At 53.8% G+C, this 20,227-nt stretch overlaps 1 protein-coding gene across 1 annotated transcript; it reads right to left on the reverse strand.

The window, feature by feature from the left end:
• Positions 1-1,224: 1,224 nt before the first annotated feature.
• MMP28 (matrix metallopeptidase 28) lies at positions 1,225-17,423 on the reverse strand. Its single transcript, XM_038759520.1, has 8 exons — positions 17,171-17,423; positions 13,228-13,307; positions 12,980-13,155; positions 9,450-9,674; positions 8,932-9,177; positions 6,866-7,015; positions 5,420-5,587; positions 1,225-1,764 (listed from the first exon to the last, which is right to left on the reverse strand). The coding sequence occupies exons 1-8, from the start codon at positions 17,306-17,308 to the stop codon at positions 1,370-1,372; spliced, it is 1,578 nt and encodes a 525-aa protein (XP_038615448.1). The 5' UTR covers positions 17,309-17,423; the 3' UTR covers positions 1,225-1,369.
• Positions 17,424-20,227: the final 2,804 nt, after the last annotated feature.

Here is a 20,227-nt window from a genome sequence, read left to right on the forward strand (position 1 = left end):
CAGTGTGTCCGTCCAGGCAATGGGGAGAAGTGAGGGGAATAATAATGACGGCATTAATAAGCGCTTACTCTGTGCAAAGCACTGGGGCCTGCTCCCCCGGGGAAAGCCCTAGGCCCCACCGGACAAGAGAAGCAGTGTGGCCTAGTGGTCAAAACCCAGGCCCGGGACTCAGAAGGACCCGAGTTCTACTTCCGGCCCTGCCACTCATCTGCTGTGTGACCTTGGGCGAGTCTCTTTACTCCTCTGCACCTCAGTTCCCTCCTCTGGAAAACGGGGATAATAATAATAATAATAATAATGATAGGCATTTGTTAAGCGCTTACTATGTGCAAAGTGCTGTTCTAAGCGCTGGGGAGGATACAGGGTGATCAGGTTGTCCCACGGGGGGCTCACAGTCTTCATCCCCATTTGACAGATGAGGTCACTGAGGCCCAGGGAAGTGATGTGACTTGCCCAAGATCACACAGCAGACCCGTCAGGGAATGAACAGGCACAGAGTCAACTGAAGGTGCTTTCTATGACTTTCTAGGCATCGTCCTTGAATAATTTCAGCCTAGGAATCCTGAAATTCTTGAAGCAAACGTGATACCCTAATCCTCAAATAATCCGGATGCTGTTTCTCCCCTAATCATCAACTCCAAAAGTTTGCAGGCTCTTTGTGGACAGGGGACGTGTCTCCCAACTTTGCTGTACTGTACTCTCCTGAGCCTTTAGCACAGTGTGTGCTTCACCCAGCAAGTGCTCAGTAAACAGCATGGCTCTGGATAGGCCTGGGAATCAGAAGGACCTGGGTTCCAATCCCGGCTCCTCCGCCACTTGTCTGCTGAGTGCCTTTATGAAAGTCTATTACCCTATTTATTTTGTTTGTACATATTTATTCTATTTATTTTATTGTGTTAATATGTTTTGTTTTGTTGTCTGTCTCCCCCTTCTAGCCTGTGAGCCCACTGTTGGGTAGGGACCGGCTCTAGATGTCGCCAACTTGGACTTCCCAAGCGCTTAGTCCGGTGCTCTGCACACAGTAAGCGCTCAATAAATACGATTGAATGAATGAACGTGTGGCGGAGTCGGAATTCGAACCCATGACCTGACTCCAAAGCCCGGGCTCTTTCCACTGAGCCACGAAGAGCTGAGCCCCAAGGGGGGGCTTAAAAGCGTCCAACCGGATTAGCTTGTACCCACCCCAGTGCTCAGTGCGGTGCCTGGCACCTAGTAGATGCTATATCTTGTAACCTCCCCAGTGCTTAGAACAGTGCTTTGCACATAGTAAGCGCTTAATATTATATACCCTTAAAAATAGAAAGTGGGGCCGCGGGGGTCCCAGAGACAGTCTGTTCGTGCGGGGGGCGAGCGGGATCGGGCCCGCGCCTCAAAACAGAGCACCCCCCGAGTTGGCGTCCCCGCAGCCGGTCCAGGCCAACTCGCTGGCCCAATGCCCGGTGCCCACCACCCTCAGCCGGGCCTGGTCGAAGCGCCAGTAGCGGTCGGCCCGGAAGAAGTAGACGGAGCCGTCGGGGCGGGGCAGGGCGCCGCGGACCCCCGGGGGGACCCCCTTCCAGTCCCGCAGGTGGCGGGGGTAGTCGGGCTCGGGCCGCAGGGCCCCCTCGGCCAGCACGAAGTACCGCGAGTCCTTGAAGACTACCAGGCGGCCCAGCGGGCCGAAGAAGAGGGCCGCGTCCGGGTGGCGGGGGACGCCTCCTCCTTGGCAGCGCTGGGGGAAGCCCGGCTCCAGCGTCGAGCCCCGGAAACGCCAGCAGCGGCTCCCTGGGGGAACATCCCGATGGTAGCTGGTGAGCGCTTACTACGCGTCCCGGGCGCCGCGGCGGACACGGGCTAATCAGGTTGTCCCACGCGGGGCTGGCGGCCTTCGTCCCCGTTTTACAGATGAAGTAACCGAGGCGCAGAGGGGTGAAGTGACTTGCCCGCGGGCACAGTCAGGCCGGGTCATCGTCATCAATCGTATTTATTGAGCGCTTACTATGTAAGCGCTTGGGAAGTACAAATTGGCAACATATAGAGACAGTCCCGACCCAACAGTGGGCTCATTCCTCTATTTATTTATTTTACCTGTACATATTATTTATTTTACTTGGGTCATATTTATTACTCTATTTATTTTACTTGTACCTATTTATCCTACTGATTTTATTTTGTTAATCTGTTTCGTTTCGTTGTCCGTCTCCCCCTTCTAGGCTGTGAGCCCGCTGTTGGGCAGGGACCGTCTCTAGGTGTTGCCAACTTGGACTTCCCAAGCGCTTAGTACAGTGCTCGGCACACAGTAAGCGCTCAAGAAATTCGATTGGATGAATGAATGAGTGAATGAATGAATGAATCCCACCCAAGCTGGAAGCCGAGAGGGAGGTGGGGGGTCATTCTTTCATTCGATCGTATTTATTGGGCGCTTACGGTGTGCAAAGCACTGTATTAAGCGCTTGGGAGAGTCCCTATCGGGTCCGTCCGGACTGTAAGCTCATTCATTCCTTCTGTCGTACTTATTATTTTTTTAATGGCATTTATTAAGTGCTTACTATGTGCAAAGCACTGTTCTAAGCGCTAGGGAGGTTACAAGGTGATCAGGTTGTCCCACCGTGGTGGCTCACAGTCTTTATCCCCATTTTCCAGATGAGGGAACTGAGGCCCAGACTCGCCCAAAGTCACCCCGCTGACAATTGGCGGGGCTGAGATTTGAACCCATGACCTCTGACTCCAAATCTCGTGCTCTTTCCATTAAGCCACACTGCTTCTCTTGAGCGTTTACCGTATGTAGAGCACTGTACTAGCGCCTGGGAGAGTACGACAGAACGAGTGGACACGTTCTCCGCCCACAACGAGCTCAGAGGGGGAGACAGACAGGAACCCGTCTACCGACTCCGTTGCGTCGGACCCTCCTATGCGCTTAGTACAGTGCTCTGCACACAGTAGGTGCTCAATAAATGTGACCGATGGAATTGCTGGGGTGTCGTTTTCTGAGTCCTCCGCAAAGGTCTCTTTCTTCTCCTCTTCCCGCGCCTCCCGCGGCCAGGGTGGAGGCCCGGAGGCAGAGGCCGGCACCCCCAGGGTCACGGGTTCCAGTTCAGCTGCGGCCGCGCCGTTCCCGGAATGGGGAAGAGGGAGGAGGCGGGATGGGCCGAAATCGGGAACAAAAGGGTTTTTCACAGTCCATAGGGAGAGCCGGGGGTCGGGAGGCAGGAAGACTAGGCCCAAAAGCCCTGGCTAGAACCCGGGCCTGGGAATTAGAGAAGCAGCGTGGCTCAGTGGAAAGAGCCCGGGCTTTGGAGTCAGAGGTCATGGGTTCAAATCCTGCCTCCACCACTTGTCAGCTGTGCGGCTTTGGGCAAGTCACTTCTCTGGGCCTCAGTGACCTCATCTGGCAAATAGGGATGAAGACTGTGAGCCCCACGTGGGACAACCTGATCACCTTGTAACCTCCCCAGCACTTAGAACAGTGCTTTGCCCATAGTAAGCGCTTAATAAATGCCATTATTATTATTATTATTATTATGGGTTCTAATCCCAGCTCCGCCACTTGTCAGCTTTGTGACTTTGGGCAAGTCACTTCACTTCTCTGGGCCTCAGTTCCCTCATCTGGAAAATGGGGATTGACACTGTGAGCCCCACGCGGGACAACCTGATGACCTTGTATCTACCCCAGCGCTTAGAACAGTAAATACTCTATTCATTTTACTTGCACATATTTACTATTCTATTTATTTTATTTTGTTAATACGCTTTGTTTTGTTCTCTGTCTCCCCCTTCTAGACTGTGAGTTATTTATTTATTTTATTTGTACATATTTATTCTATTTATTTTACTTTGTTAATATGCTTTGTTTTGTTATCTGTCTCCCCCTTCTAGACTGTGAGTTATTTATTTTATTTGTACATATTTATTCTATTTATTTTATTTTGTTAATATGTTGTGTTTTGTTCTCTGTCTCCCCCTTCTAGACTGTGAGGCCGCTATTGGGTAGGGACCATTTCTGTATGTTGCCAACTTGGACTTCCCAAGCGCTTAGTCCAGTGCTCTGCACACAGTAAGCGCTCAATAAATACGATTGAATGAATGAATTTGCCAACTTGTCCTTCCCAAGGGCTTAGTACAGTGCTCTGCACACAGTAAGCGCTCAATAAATACAATTGAATGAATGAATGAATGTTGCCAACTTGTCCTTCCCAAGCACGTAGTACAGTGCTCTGCACACAGTAAGCGCTCAATAAATACGATTGATTGAATGAATGAATGTTGCCAACTTGTCTTTCCCAAGCGCTTAGTACAGTGCTCTGCACACAGTAAGCGCTCAATAAATATGATTGAATGAATGAATGAATGAATCAATCAATCAGTTGTATTTATTGAGCGCTAACTGTGTGCAGAGCACTGTACTAAGCGCTTGGGAACTACAAGTTGGCAACATATAGAGACAGTCCCTACCCAACAGTGGGCTCAGAGTCTAAAAGGGGGAGACAGAAAACAAAACCAAGCATACTAACAGAATAAAATAAATAGAATAGATATGTACAAGTAAAATGAATAAATAAATAGAGTAATGATTCTGTACAAACATATATACATCTATACAGGTGCTGTGGGGAAGGGAAGGAGGTAAGATGAGGGGGATGGAGAGGGGGACGAGGGGGAGAGGAAGGAAGGGGCTCAGTATGAATGAATGTTGCCAACTTGTCCTTCCCAAGCGCCTAGTCCAGTGCTCTGCACACAGTAAGCGCTCAATAAATACGATTGAATGAATGAATGAATGTTGCCAACTTTTCCTTCCCATGCGCTTAGTCCAGTGCTCTGCACACAGTAAGCGCTCAATAAATACGATTGAATGAATGAATGAATGTTGCCAACTTGTCCTTCCCAAGCACCTAGTCCAGTGCTCTGCACACAGTAAGTGCTCAATAAATACAATTGAATGAATGAATGAATGTTGCCAACTTGTCCTTCCCAAGCGCTTAGTCCAGTGCTCTGCACACAGTAAGCACTCAATAAATACAATTGAATGAATGTTGCCAACTTGTCCTTCCCAAGCGCTTAGTCCAGTGCTCTGCACACAGTAAGCGCTCAATAAATAAGATTGAATGAATGAATGTTGCCAACTTGTCCTTCCCAGGCGCTTAGTCCAGTGCTCTGCACACAGTAAGCGCTCAATAAATACGATTGAATGAATGAACGTTGCCAACTTGTCCTTCCCAAGCGCCTAGTCCCGTGCTCTGCATACAGTAAGCGCTCAATAAATATGATTGAATGAATGAATGAATGTTGCCAACTTGTCCTTCCTAAGCGCCTAGTCCAGTGCTCTGCACACAGTAAGCGCTCAATAAATATGACTGAATGAATGAATGAAACAGTACTCGGCAGAGAGTAAGGGCTTAACAAATACCAGAACTATTATTATTATTATTATTATTATTATTACCTTTGAAGAAGTAGAACTTGCCGTCGACCTCGGACACGGCGGCCGCTTCCACGCGCGGGGGCAACCGGGGCCACCTCGTCCGCAGGGGCCACGGCCCCGTGGCGTTGCCGTCCACTCCCACCTCCCAGAAGTGGCCCCCCTTGAAGACGTAGACCCGCTGCTCCCCATCTGTCGCGGCAACGAGAGAGCCAGCGTTCGTCCAGTCCTATTTATTGAGCGCTTACTGTGCGCCAAGCACCGGACTAAGCGCTCTGCAAAGTACAGCAACAGACACGCTCCCTGCCCACAGTGAGCTCACGGTCTGGAGGGGCGTCGCGGCTAGAGCCCGGGCCTGGGCGCGGGTTCAAATCCCCGCTTGGCCACTCACCTGCTGTGTGACCTTGGGCAAGTCAGTCTGCTTCTCTGGGCCTCAGTGACCTCATCTGGAAAATGGGGATCGAGACCGGGAGCCCCGTAGCTGTGTGATTTTGGCCAAGTCACTTCACTTCTCTGTGCCTCAGTTCCCTCATCTCTCAAATGGGGATTAAAACGGTGAGCCCGCTGTGGGACAACCTGATCACCTGGTAACTTCCCCAGCGCTTAGAACAGTGCTTTGCACATAGTAAGCGCTTCATCATCATCATAGAGAAGCAGCGTGGCTCAGTGGAAAGAGCCCGGGCTTTGGAGTCTGAGGTCGTGGGTTCAAATCCCGGCTCCGCCAATTGACAGCTGGGTGACTTGGGGCAAGTCACTTCACTTCTCTGGGCCTCAGTTCCCTCATCTGGAAAATGGGGATGAAGACGGTGAGCTCCCCGTGGGACAACCTGATCACCTTGTAACCTCCCCAGCGCACACAGCGCGGCTCAGTGGAAAGAGCCCGGGCTTTGGAGTCAGAGGTCATGGGTTCGAATCCCGGCTCCGCCACACGTCTGCTGCGTGACCTTGGGCAAGTCACTTAACTTCTCTGGGCCCTCAGTTACCTCATCTGTAAAATGGGGATTAAGACTGGGAGCCCCCCGTGGGACAACCTGATCCCCTTGTAACCTCCCCAGCGCTTAGAACAGTGCTTTGCACATAGTAAGCGCTTAATAAATGCCATTATTATTACTTAACTTCTCAGAGCCTCAGTTCCCTCGTCTGTAAAATGGGGATGATGACTGTGAGCCCCCCGCAGGACAACCTGATCACCTTGTATCCCCCCCAGCGCTTAGAACGGTGCTTTGCACATAGTAAGCGCTTAACAAATGCCATCATCATCATTAGAACAGTGCTTTGCACATAGCAAGCGCTTAACAAATGCCATCATCATTATTATTATTATTATTAACTACCGTAGTTGTTGTTACGATCGCCTCGGGGCAGAATCTTTGCCCGCCGGGCAGCGAGATGTGGGGGCTTTGGGGGGCAAAGCGAGGAATCCAAGGGAAAGGAGGGAGTAGGGGCGGGAGGGTGGTGGGGCCGACTCACCCACGGTGATGGCGTCGAAGAAGGAATGGCAGTAGTGGGGTCCCCGGACCCCTGACCGCTCCTGGTCGCCGGGACCGTCGGGGCTCCAGGCCTCAAAGTCCGTGAAGAGACTCCCGGGGAGCTGCACGGCTGACCCCCGCAGCGGCTTCCCTGGACCCCGTGGGAGAGACGGTCAGGCGGACACGCGTGGGCACGCGTGGGCTGCAAGCTCGTTGTGGGCAGGGAATGTTCATTCATTCATTCATTCATTCATTCATTCATTCATTCAATCGTATTTACTGAGCGATTCATTCCTTCATTCATTCAATCATATTTATTGAGCGCTTCCTGTGTGCAGAGCACTGGACGAAGCGCTTCCCTTCCCCACAGCACCTGTATATATGGATATATGGTTGTACATATTTATTACTCTATTTATTTATTTATTTATTTATTTTACTTGTACATTTCTATCCTACTTATTTTATTTTGTTGGTATGTTTGGTTCTGTTCTCTGTCTCCCCCTTTTAGACTGTGAGCCCACTGTTGGGTAGGGACTGTCTCTATGTGATGCCAATTTGTACTTCCCAAGCGCTTAGTACAGTGCTCTGCACATAGTAAGCGCTCAATAAATACGATTGATTGATTGATTGATTGATATGTTTGTACATATTTATTACTCTATTTATTTTACTTGTACCTATATATTCTATTTATTTTATTTTGTTAATATGTTTGGTTTTGCTCTCTGCCTCCCCCTTCTAGACTGTGAGCCCACCGTTGGGTAGGGACTGTTCCTAGATGTTGCCAACTTGGACTTCCCAAGCGCTTAGTACAGTGCTCTGCACACAGTAAGTGCTCAATAAATACGATTGATTGATTGATTGATTCCCTTCAAGGCCCTACTGAGAGCTCACCTCCTCCAGGAGGCCTTCCCAGACTGAGCCCCTTCCTTCCTCTCCCCCTCGTCCCCTTCTCCATCCCCCCATCTTACCTCCTTCCCTTCCCCACAGCACCTGTATAGATGGTTATATGTTTGTACATATTTATTACTCTATTTATTTATTTATTTTATTTGTGCATGCCTATTCTATTTATTTTATTTTGTTAGTATGTTTGGTTTTGTTCTCCATCTCCCCCTTCTAGACTGTGAGCCCACCGTTGGGTAGGGACCGTCTCTAGATGTTGCCAACTTGGACTTCCCAAGCGCTTAGTACAGTGCTCTGCACACAGTAAGCGCTCAATAAATACGATTGATTGATTCCCTCATCTGTAAAATGGGGATTAAGACTGTGATTCCCCCGTGGGACAACCTGATCACCTTGTATCCTCCCGAGCGCTTAGAACAGTGCTTTGCACATAGTAAGCGCTTAACTAATACCATCATCATCATCCTCGTCATCACGGGCCTGGGCATTCTGATCCCGGCTCCGCCACTTGTCCGCTGTGTGACCTTGGACGAGTCACTTCATTTCTCCGTGTCTCAGTTCCCTCGTCTGTAAAATGGGGATGGAGACTGGGAGCCCCACGTGGGACGGGGACTGCGTCCAACCCCATCTACTCGGATCAGATTCGCTTGTATCCACCCCAGCGCTTAGTAGAGTGCTTAGTGAAGCGACCCGCCCAAGGTCATATTCATCCATTCAATCGTATTTATTGAGCGCTTACTGTGTGGCAGAGCACTGGACTAAGCGCTTGGAAGGGGCGGAGGTGGGATTAGAGCCCAGGCCCGGGCTCTATCCGCCACGCTGGCGCTCAGTACAGTGCTTGCCCCCGGGAGGCGCTTAGAGGAGATCACAGTCATCAGAGAAGCAGCTTGGCTCAGGGGAAAGAGCCCGAGCTTTGGAGTCAGAGGTCACGGGTTCAAATCCCGGCTCCGCCACCTGTCAGCTGTGTGACTTGGGGCAAGTCACTTCACTTCTCTGGGCCTTCTGGAAAATGGGGATTAAGACTGCGAGCCCCCCGTGGGCCAACCTGATCACCTTGTAACCTCCCCAGCGCTTAGAACAGTGCTTTGCACATAGTCAGCGCTTAACAAATACGATCATCATTATTATTATTGTCGGGGAGGGGGAGGCGCGGCTCACCGTACAGGTTCTGGATGGCCAGGACGTCGTCCCGGCTGAGCACGGCGGCCCGGCCCAGCTTCTTGTAGTAGGGGGCCATGAGGGCGCCGCGGGCGGGCGAGTGGGCCAGGCCCAGGGTGTGCCCGACTTCGTGGGCCAGCACCACGAACAGCCCGCGGCCCCGCCGGCTGTACAGGGACCAAGGCTCCTCGCTGTCGAAGTGGGCCTCCCCGCGCCGGGGCAGGAAGGCGTGGGCCAGGGTACCCCCTGAGAACGGGAACGGGCACGGCCGCCCGGGTCAGCGGACGGGGCAGCCACGACGGCCCAAGCCGCGAAGGCCCGGGGCCTACTGGCACGTGCGCCCGGAGAGAAGGAGGGTGCGAGGGTCGGAGTGGGGGAGGCATGCAGCAGGATGGATTTGGGCCAGACTCCCCAACCGTTGGGATGGTGAGACACCCCCCCCTCCCCCCACCACCACGCGTCGCCAACCCCGAGACCCCGGTGTAAGAGAGCGGCTTACGGGGGGGAAGGGTCAGCACCTGGCCCGTCAAAGGCGTTGGCCAGCCCGTCGTTGTGGTCGCCCCGGAAGAAGGTGAGGCGGATGTCGGCGGGCCCGGACGGCGCCTCCCAGAAGTCCAGGGCCGAGACGTTGGCCCACAGCTGGAAGGCCGCCCGCACGGCCTCCCTCACTCGCCCCTCGGGGAGGTGTCGCGGCCAGTTGACCAGGCGGTAGGACAACTGGAGCTTGTACCACTTCCCGTTGGCTGGGAGGGGCGACACCGGGAGGGCGAGCCTGGGGTGCGTGGGCCGGGCCGGGGGGGTCTATCCCCCGGCCCGTCCCTCGCCCCCGACTCCCCTCAGCTTTTGTGGGTGTCCGCCGCCAGACCGATGGGGTCAGAGGTGGCAGAAACTCCTCACCCTGGGCTTCAAGGCTGTCCATCCCCTCGCCCCCTCCTACCTCACTTCCCTTCTCTCCTTCCACAGCCCAGCCCGCACCCTCCGCTCCTCTGCCACCGCTAACCTCGTCACCGGGCCTCGTTCTCGCCCGTCCTGCCGTCGACCCCCAGCCCAGGTCCTCCCCCTGGCCCGGAATGCCCCCAATCCCTCTGCCCATCCGCCAAGCTCGCTCTCTTCCTCCCTTCAAGGCCCTACTGAGAGCTCCCCTCCTCCAGGAGGCCTTCCCACACTGAGCCCCCTCCTTCCTCTCCCCCTCCTCCCCCTCCGCCTTACCTCCTTCCCTTCCCCACAGCACCTGTATATATGGATATATGTTTGTATGGATTTATTACCCTATTTATTTATTTTACTTGTACATATTTATTCTACTTTTTTTATTTTGTTAATATGTTCTGTTCTGCTCTCCGTCTCCCCCTTCTAGCCTGTGAGCCCACTGTTGGGTAGGGACCGTCTCTAGATGTTGCCGACTTGGACGTCCCAAGCGCTTAGTCCAGTGCTCTGCACGCAGTAAGCGCTCAATAAATACGATTGAATGAATGAATGCATGCATTTATTACTCTATTTCATTTGTACATATTTATTCTATTTATTTTATTTGGTTAATATGTTTTGTTTTGTTGTCCGTCTCCCCCTTCTAGACTGTGAGCCCACTGTTGGGTAGGGACCGTCTCTAGATGTTGCCGACTTGGACTTCCCAAGCGCTTAGTCCAGTGCTCTGCACACAGTAAGCGCTCAATAAATACGATTGAATGAATGAATGGCGGGGAGACCGAGGTGTCGGGGGGAGGTGAAGGGAAGAGTACCCCAAACGGAGCTTATTTTTACCCCATTGCTCGCCTCGTTCTCACCCCCTGGCATCGGTCCGTGCCCAGGAGGAGGAGTGGCTATCTGGTGGGGGTGGAACTGGGGCCCAGGGAGGAAGTCACGGCCGAAGAGGAAGAAGTCGGTCGGACGCCTGAGTTATCAACACCGGGCACTCGCTGGGTTGGGTTTCCTCTTCCCTGACGCCCCGGTGGGCGGGAAGGATTCGTGGGGGGAGCAGGGCCACCGGCCCCCTCCTCTTTTTCCCCTCCCATTCCTCCCCCAAAGATCCCCAAGCACTTCACGCTACCACCCTCACCGTCCCGGGAGTGTGTGTGTAGTGGGGAGGAAAGAGATGAACCAGGGATGAATAACTTAAAGCGGGCAGGGCCTGGTTTCTGTCCGGGGGCCAGATATAATAATAATAATAATAACAATGGCATTTGTTAAGCGCTTACTACGTGCAAAGCACTGCTCTAAGTGCTGGAGGGGATACAAGGAGATCAGGCTGCCCCACGTGGGGCTCACGGTCATCATCCCCATTTTACAGATGAGGTCACTGAGGCTCAGATAATGATAATAATGATGGTATTTGTTAAGCGCTTACTATGTGCAAAGCACTGTTCTAAGCGCTGGGGGGATAAAAGGTGATCAGGTTGCCCCACATGGGGCTCATGGTCTTCATCTCCATTTTACAGATGAGGTCACTGAGGCTCAGAGAATAATAATAATGATGGTATTTGTGAAGCGCTTACTATGTGCAAAGCACTGTTCTAAGCACTGGGGGGGGATACAAGGTGATCAGGTTGCCCCACATGGGGCTCATGGTCTTCATCTCCATTTTACAGATGAGGTCACTGAGGCTCAGAGAATAATAATAATGATGGTATTTTTTAAGCGCTTATTATGTGCAAAGCACTGTTCTAAGCGCTGGGGGGGTTACAAGGTGATCAGGTTGGCCCACGTGGGGCTCACGGGCTTCATCCCCATTTTACAGATGAGGGAACTGAGGCTCAGAGAAGTTAAGTGGCTTGCCCAAGGTCACACAGCGGACAAATGGCGGAGCCGCGATTTGAACCCATGACCTCCAACTCCAAAGCCCGGGCTCTTTCCACTGAACCAATGAGGTCAGAGTCGGGGCCACGGGGCGGGCGAGGAGGGCGGCCCCGATCAGAAGGTGGTGGGGAGGGGAGATGAGGTCAGAGGTCAGGGCCCAGAGAGGCCGGATAGGGCGAGGAGGGTGGGAAATGGAAAATAACCCCCAACTCCTCCAGTTTGGCTGCCAGCTGGCCCGGAATAATAATGATGGCATTTATTAAGCACTTACTATGTGCAAAGCACTGTTCTAAGCACTGGGGAGGTTACAAGGTGATCAGGTTATCCCCCTGGGGGGCTCACAGTCTTCATCCCCATTTTCCAGATGAGGTCACTGAGACCCAGAGAAGTGAAGTGACTTGCCCAAAGTCACACAGCTGACCATTGGCAGAGCCGGGATTTCAACCCATGACCTCTGACTCCAAAGCCCGGGCTCTTTCCACTGAGCCACGCTGCCTCCCTTCCTTCCTCTCCCCCTCGTCCCCCTCTCCATCCCCCCTGCCTTACCTTCTTCCCTTCCCCACAGCACCTGTATATATGTATATCTGTTTGTACATATTTATTACTCTATGTATTTATTTCTTTTACTTGTACATATCTATTCTATTTATTTTATTTTGTTAGTATGTTTGGTTTTGTTCTCCATCTCCCCCTTTTAGACTGTGAGCCTGCTGCTGATGTTTGGTTTTGTTGTCCGTCTCCCCCTTTTAGCTTTTAGACTGTGAGCCCGCTGTTGGGTAGGGACCGTCTCTATATGTTGCCAACTTGTACATCCCAAGTGCTTAGTCCAGTGCTCTGCACACAGTAAGCGCTCAATAAATGCGATTGATTGGTTGATTGATTCTCACCACCCCCGCCCCCCACTTTCACCCGACCGCAGCCTGACATCGCCCCTCCCAGCCGGGCAAGACTTGGATAAATCCAGGGAGCAGGAGGAGGGGGCTGGGGGTTTGGGGACAGGAAAACCGCGGCTTCGGCCCTGCCCCGTGTGCTGGGCCTGGGGAGGATGGGGCCGGGCCGCTGTCGGGGTGCTGGGAGATGGGCCTCGCATGCCCTCCTCGAACCCCGGGGGCTGGGGGTCTTTTAGACTGTGAGCCCAATGTTGGGTAGGGACTGTCTCTATATGTTGCCAATTTGTACTTCCCAAGCGCTTAGTACAGTGCTCTGCACATAGTAAGCGCTCAATAAATATGATTGATTGATTGGGGGGTCTCACCCCGCGGCTGGACGTAGCGTTTCCGCAGCCTCGGGGCCCGCCGGGCGGTCACTCTCCGGGCCCAGGCCTGGCGACTCTCGGCGTCGGCCACCCCACAGCGCGGGCGCTTCATCTGGCGCAGCGTGGCCGCGTCCAGGACCCCGCTGACCGGCAGGTGGGCGGTCCACTGGAACTCCCTGCGGGGGGACGGCGGGGGTCCGGCTCGGGCTCCCGGGGCACCCCTCGGTCCCCTCCTCCGTCCCGCTTACCTGACGGCGTCTTCGAAGCTGTCGGGGCTGGGGCCTTCCCCATTACCCTCCCGAAAGTAGCCATATCGGCCCAGGAACACCTGCCAGGGAGGAGTGGGGGTCCCACGAGTCAGCGTCTTGGACGGGGTCACCCCACCGCCACCCCCATCTACTGCAGAGGACTGTACTGAGCGCCCGCTGAACCACCTACTGAAAGCAGAAAGAGCCCGGGCTTCGGAGTCCGAGTTCATGGGTTCAAACCCCGGCTCTGCCAGTTGTCAGCTTTGTGACTTTGGGTAAGTCGCTTCACTTCTCTGGGCCTCAGTTACCTCATCTGTAAAATGGGGGTTAAGACTGTGAGCCCTACGTAGGACAACCTGATCACCTTGTAACCTCCCCAGCGCTTAGAACAGTGCTTTGCACATAGTAAGCGCTTAATAAATGCCATTATTATTATTATTATTAATTCACTCAACCGTATTTACCGAGCGCTAACTGTGTGCAGAGCACCGACAGCGAGCGAGTTCCCACTGCGGACAGTGAAGACGGTCGGTCCGTCTGAAATAATTTCCACGAGGCTCCGGGGCCGAGGAGCGCTTCCGTTGACGAAGGGGCTGGGCCGAGTTCTCGCCCTCAGAACTCCCGATCCCTGCGGCTCTCCCCCTGTCTGCCCTTTCCCAACCACCTTCGTGGAATCATCCGGCCCGGAGAAGCTTCGGAAACCACCCCAAACAAAGAACGTTGCCCCGGAAATAATAATAACGATGGCATTTGTTAAGCGCTTACTATGTGCAAAGCACTGTTCTAAGCGCTGAGGGGGATACGAGGTGATCAGGTTGTCCCACGTGGGGCTCACAATCTTAATCCCCGTTTTACAGATGAGGTAACTGAGGCTCAGAGAAGTTAAGTGACTTGCCCAAGGTCACACAGCAGATATGTGGCAGAGCTGGGATTCGAACCCATGACCTCTGATTCCCAAGCCCGGGCTCTTTCCACTGAGCCACGCTGCTTCTCCAAAAAAGCGCTTACTATGTGCAAAGCACTGTTCTAAGTGCTGAGGAGGTTACAAGGTGATCAGGTTGCCCCACGGGGGGCTTCACAATCTTCATCCCCATTTGACAGATGAGGTCACTGAGGCCCAGAGAAGTGAAGTGACTTGCCCAAAGTCACACAGCTGACAATCGGTGAAGCTGGGATTTGAACCCATGACCTCTGACTCCAAAGCCCGGGCTCTTTCCACTGAGCCCCGCTGCTTCTCAGCTCAGGAAAACTCTTGACCTTAGAACGACTCGTCTACAGACACACATGGTTCACATTTCCATTTAGAGCTTTCAAAGCCTTTCTGTTCCCACCCTGATTTTTCAACGGCTGCCGGGCTCCCAACTAAATTAAATTAACTGGAAGAAATGTGAAAGGAATTAAGGACCCCCCCAACACCGGAAAGCACATTCCCACTTCCCTCAACCCATCACTCCAAGAAACATTCTCCTTCGGAGCCCGGTTTTCTCTCTTTCTCTGGCCTCTCTTCCCTCCCCACTTCCAACAGAGCTATTATCTCTGTCCCGGAGCCAAAATCTGTCTGGAGTTGCGGAGGGCGGCAGTCCCAGAAACATTTCCCCGGCTGGACGGGCGCCAAAACTTCCAGAGACGTGAGAATCCTGTCGGGAACGTCGCAGGCCCTCCGCTTGGGGAAAATGGGAAGTAGAGCTGGCCTGAGCCTCTTAGGGCCCAGAGGAGTGGGAACCCGGGGGTCCCGCTTCTCAGAGCCGGTTCCCAACACCGAGCCCGGCTCTGTGCCAGGGATGAGGGAGGATCTGGCCCAGCTATTCCTGGGAACTTGGTGCCCCTCGACTCTGGCCCCCCCCCGGGATGGAAGGGGCAGGCCTCACTGGCTGTTTCTGCGTGGGGAATCCGGCTGCGGAAAACCCCTCGTCTGTCTGGCCTGAATTCCCACACTGCTGTGTGACCTTAGGCAAGTGGTTTGACCTCTCTGGGCCCTGGTGTCCCCTTCCCTCCTTTCTGAAGATGCCGCGAGGCCAAAAAAGATGCCACAAAGTCTTGGGAAGGTTGGACAGCCCTGTGGATAGGACAGACTTTCACCAGCCCCACCGAATGTCCACCCAAGTACCCAATTCCTCTACCCGGAGGAGGCTACGTAATAATAATGATAATAATGAGGGCATTTGCTGAGCGCTTAGTGGGTGCCAAGCACCGTTCTAAGCGCTGGGGTAGATACAAGCTCATCAGGTTGTCCCACGTGGGATTCACGGGATTAGAAACCCGTTCTCCCTCCATTTGTCTCCTGGGTGAACTTGGGCGAGTCACATCACTTCTCTGGGCCTCCGTGAACTCGGCTGCAATAATAATGATGGCATTTGTTAAGCGCTCACTATGTGCAAAGCACTGTTCTAAGCGCTGTAAAATGGGGATTAGGACCGTGAGCCCCACGTGGGGCATGAAATCTGTCTTCTCCACAACCGGCTCCACACTCATCTCCCGACTCGATTATGTTGTTCTCTCCCAAGTGCTTAGCCCAGAGCTGTGCGTGCTGTAAATGCTCAATAGATATGATTGATCGATTGACGGTGTTGATTGATTGGCGCTGCCCTGGTTCCGTACTGCGCGTCGCGGGGAAGGGGCTGGTTAAATCCCAGTCCCGGGGCCGCTACCGAGCCACAGCGGAGACCGTCGGGGAAGACGCGATGCTTGGGGATGGCGGGGAGGGAAAGCATGCAGCGGGGAAGCAGTGTGGCCTAGTGGAGGGTGCAGAGGTCTGGGATTTGGAAAAATTTTAGCCCCCTTTTCCTTTTCTTCCACTCCCTTCCGCATCGCCCTAACTGGCTCCCTTTATTCATCCCCCCCCCCCCCCCCCACTCCGGCCCCACAGCACTTATGTCTTTATCCATCATTTATTTATTTCTATTCATTCATTCACTCAATCAATCGTATTCATGTCTGTCTCCCCCTCTAGACTATAAACTCATGGTGGGCAAGGAAGGTGTCTGTTGCATTGTCCTCTCCCAAGCGCTTAGAACAGTGCTATGCACCCGATAAGCGCTCAATAAATACGATGAAGTGACTGATTGGGGTCCTAATCCCGCTCTGACACTTCTCTGCTGTGTGACCCTGGGCAAGTCACTTCTCTAGGCCGCAGTGACCTCATTCAGCGCTTAGAACGGTGCTTTGCACATAGTAAGCGCTTCATAAATGCCATCATTATTATTATTATCTGTAAAATGGGGAGCGAGACTGTGAGCCCCGCGTGGGACAGGGACCGACCCAATTTGCCTGTGTCCACCCGGGCGTTTGGTACAGTATCTGGCTCATAGTAAGTGCTTAACAAATACCACAATCATTATTATTTTTGCCTCAGTTCTCTCCTCTGTAAAACGGGGCGTGAGACTGTGAGCCCCACATGGGACAGGGACTGTGTCCAACCCAATTTGCTGGTGTCCACCCCAGCGCTCAGTACAGTGCCTGGCACATAGTCAGCGCCTACCAAATACCCTTATTACTAAAATGGGGATGAAGACTGTGAGCCCTGCGTGGGACACGATCCGTTTAGCTTGTACGGGGGAAGCGGCGTGGTTCAGTGGAAAGAGCCCGGGCTTTAGAACCAGAGGTCATGGGTTCAAATCCTGGCTCCGCCGCTTGTCAGCTGTGTGACTTTGGGCGAGTCACTTCACTTCTCTGGGCCTCAGTTCCCTCATCTGTAAAATGAGGATTAAGACTGTGAGCCCCACATGGGACAACATGATCACCTTGTATCCTCTCCAGGGCTTAGAACAGTGCTTTGCACATAGAGCTTAACAAATACCAAAATTATCATTATTATTATTATCTCTCCCAGGGTCGAATTCGGTGCCTGGCATGTAGTAAGCGCTGAACAGAAAATCGAGGCCACCCGCGCGTCCTGGGCAGTTCTGGGCCCCCCACCCTTCGGGCCTTGGGGCCTTGGGCTTACCTGGGCTGCAGTCTGGGGGTCTCCATCTCCTTGGTCCATTGGGTCTCCGGGGGCGGCCCTTCCCAGGACGGGGCCCGGGCCTAGGCCCAGTCCCAGCAGCAGCGGGAGCAGCAGTGGGGTCCTGGCGGCCGCCCCCATCTCTCTCTCTCTCTCAGTCTCCCCCCTTCTTGGGGGTCGGGCTTCCTCTCCTCCCTCCCTGGACTTTGGGGGGGTGGAATTTAGGGCACCCCCATTGCTTCCCCGGAGGGGACGGCCGGTCCTACCCACCCTTACCTGGCCCTTGGGATCCTGGGGAGGGGTCGCCTCTGCATGCCACTGCCAGGCCCTCTGCCCCCCTTTCCCCCCTGCTTCCCCTCCTCCCCCCCCACACCGCTTCCCTTCCCCTCCCCTCTCTGCTCCCCCTCCTCTCGTCCCCTTCTCCTCGCCCCTCTGAAACCCCTTCCTCTTCTGCTCCCCCTCCTCTCCCTTTCCCCTGGCCCCTCTGAGCCCCTTCCTCTTCTGCTCCCCCTCCTCTCCCTTTCCCCTGGCCCCTCTGAGCCCCTTCCTCTTCTGCTCCCCCTCCTCTCCCTTTCCCCGGCCCCTCTGAGCCCCTTGGTCTTCTGCTCCCCCTCCTCTCCTCTTCCCCTGGCCCCTCTGAGCCCCTTCCTCTTCTGCTCCCCCTCCTCTCCCTTTCTCCTCCCCCCTCTGCTCCCCTTCCTCTCCTCTTCACCTGGCCCTTCTGAGCCCCTTCCTCTTCTGCTCCCCTTCCTCTCTCCTTCCCCTCACCCCTCTAAGCCCCTTCCTCTTCTGCTCCTCCTCCTCTCCCCTTCCCCTCGCCCCTCTGAGCCCCTTCCTCTCACCCCTCTGAGCCCCTTCTTCTTCAGCTCCTCCTCTCCCCTTCCCCTGGCCCCTCTGAGCCCCTTCCTCTTCTGCTCCCCTCTGAGCCCCTTCCCCTCGCCCCTCCTCTCCCCCGGCCCCTCTGAACCCCTTCCTCTTCTGCTCCCCCAACTCTCCCCTTCCACCGCCCCTCTGAGCCCCTTCTTCTTCTGCTCCCCCTCCTCTCCCCTTCCCCTTGCCCCTTCCTCTTCTGCTCCCCCTCCTCTCCTTTTCCCCTGGCCCCTCTGAGCCCCTTCCTCTTCTGCTCCCCCTCCTCTCCCCTTCCCCTCACCCCTTCCTCTTCCTTTCCCCTGGCCCCTCTGAGCCCCTTCTTCTTCTGCTCCCCCAACTCTCCCCTTCCCCCGCCCCTCTGAGCCCCTTCCTCTTCTGCTCCCCCTCCTCTCCCCTTCCCCTCTGAACCCCTTCCTCTTCTGCTCCCCCTCCTCTCCTTTTCCCCTGGCCCCTCTGGGCCCCTTCCTCTTCTGCTCCCCCTCCTCTCCCCCTCCCCTCGCCCCTTCCTCTTCTGCTCCCCCTCCTCTCCTTTTCCCCTCGCCCCTCTGAGCCCCTTCCTCTTCTGCTCCCCCTCCTCTCCCCTTCCCCTCTGAGCCCCTTCCTCTTCTGCTCCCCCTCCTCTCCCTTTCCCCTCTCCCCTCCTCTCCCCTTCCTCTTCTGCTCCCCCTCGTCTTCTGCTGTCCTCCTGCCCAGTCCTGCCCAGTGCCCTGCTGGTCCAGGCCGGACCCTGGGAGAGCAGATGGCCTGGGCAGCGGCCGGCGGGAGGGCGACAGCCCATGTGGACAGACCCACCCCCGGGCCCGGGCCCGGCCCCAACTGGGCAACTCCCCCCCTCTTTCCGCTGACCATGTCCGGCCCCGCCAGCCGGCCAGACCGAAAAAAAACCAGACACAAAGAACATGGGGCCTTGGGAAAGGTGGAAAGAGCCCGGGCTGGAGAGTCAGAAGTCATAATAATAATAGTGATGGCATTTGTGAAGCGCTTACTATGTGCAAAACACTGTTCTAAGCGCTGGGGAGGTTATAAGGTGATCAGGTTGTCCCGGGGGGGCTCACAGTCTTCATCCCCATTTGACAGATGAGGGAACTGAGGCACAGAGAAGTGAAGTGACTTGCCCAAAGTCACATAGATAATAATAATAGTAATAATAACTATAGTAATAATAATAATGGCATTTTTTTAGGCACTTACTATGTGCCAAGCACTGTCCTAAGCACTGGGGAGGTCACAAGGTGATCAGGTTGTCCCACAGGGGGCTCACAGTCTTCATCCCCTTTTGACAGATGAGGGAACCGAGGCCCAGAGAAGTGAAGTGACTCGCCCAAAGTCACCCAGCTGACAGCTGGCGGAGGCGGGATTTGAACCCATGACCTCTGACTCCAAAGCCCGGACTCTTTCTACTGAGCCACATTGCTTCTCAGCCACGAATGAATGGACTGGTTCTTGGGACAAGGCCCCTTTCCTGGGCGGGGAGGGAGGGCAGATCTTCCTGCACAAAGGGCAGGACGTAAATTCCCGTTCCATGGAAAGCGAGTTTATTTTATTTTGTGACTATGTTTTGTTTTGTTGTCCGTCTCCCCCCTCCTAGACTATGAGCCCACTGGTGGGTAGGGACCGTCTCTAGATGTTACCAACTTGGACTTCCCAAGCACTTAGCACAGTGCTCTGCACACAGTAAGCGCTCAATAAATACGATTGATTGACTGATATGTACAAGTAAAATATTATGACGATGATTGATCTAGACTGTGAGCCCACTGTTCGGTAGGGACCGTCTCTAGATGTTGCCAACTTGGACTTCCCAAGCGCTTAGTACAGTGCTCTGCATACAGTAAGCGCTCAATAAATATGATTGAATGAATGAATGAATGAATGAAACCAAGGCTCTGAGCGGCCCCGACAACCGTTCGGTTGAATCCCGTTTGATGACTCAAAAACATTCCTTTCCTCAGACATACACACAATAATAATAATAATAATAATGGTGGTATTTGTTAAGTACATATTTATTTACCTGTATATATGTATATATGTTTGTACATATTTATTGCTCTCTTTATTTATTTTACTTGTACATATCTATTCTATTTTATTTTCTTAGTATGTTTGGTTTTGTTCTCTGTCTCCCCCTTCTAGACTGTGAGCCCACTGTTGGGTAGGGACTGTCTTTATATGTTGCCAACTTGTACT

This window comes from Tachyglossus aculeatus, chromosome 17 (assembly GCF_015852505.1).
Source record: "Tachyglossus aculeatus isolate mTacAcu1 chromosome 17, mTacAcu1.pri, whole genome shotgun sequence".
Lineage (NCBI taxonomy): Eukaryota > Metazoa > Chordata > Mammalia > Monotremata > Tachyglossidae > Tachyglossus > Tachyglossus aculeatus.

What these genes read in the sequence shown, in the direction of transcription:
- MMP28 (XM_038759520.1), bottom strand. Translation starts at nt 17,308, where the DNA reads ATGGGGGCGGCCGCCAGGACCCCACTGCTGCTCCCGCTGCTGCTGGGA. An exon ending in CAACGCCTTTGACGGGCCAG is followed by an intron (nt 9,178 to 9,449) that starts GTGCTGACCCTT and finishes TCCCGTTCTCAG; the next exon opens with GGGGTACCCTGGCCCACGCC. An exon ending in GGCCATCCAGAACCTGTACG is followed by an intron (nt 7,016 to 8,931) that starts GTGAGCCGCGCC and finishes CACGGGGTCCAG; the next exon opens with GGAAGCCGCTGCGGGGGTCA.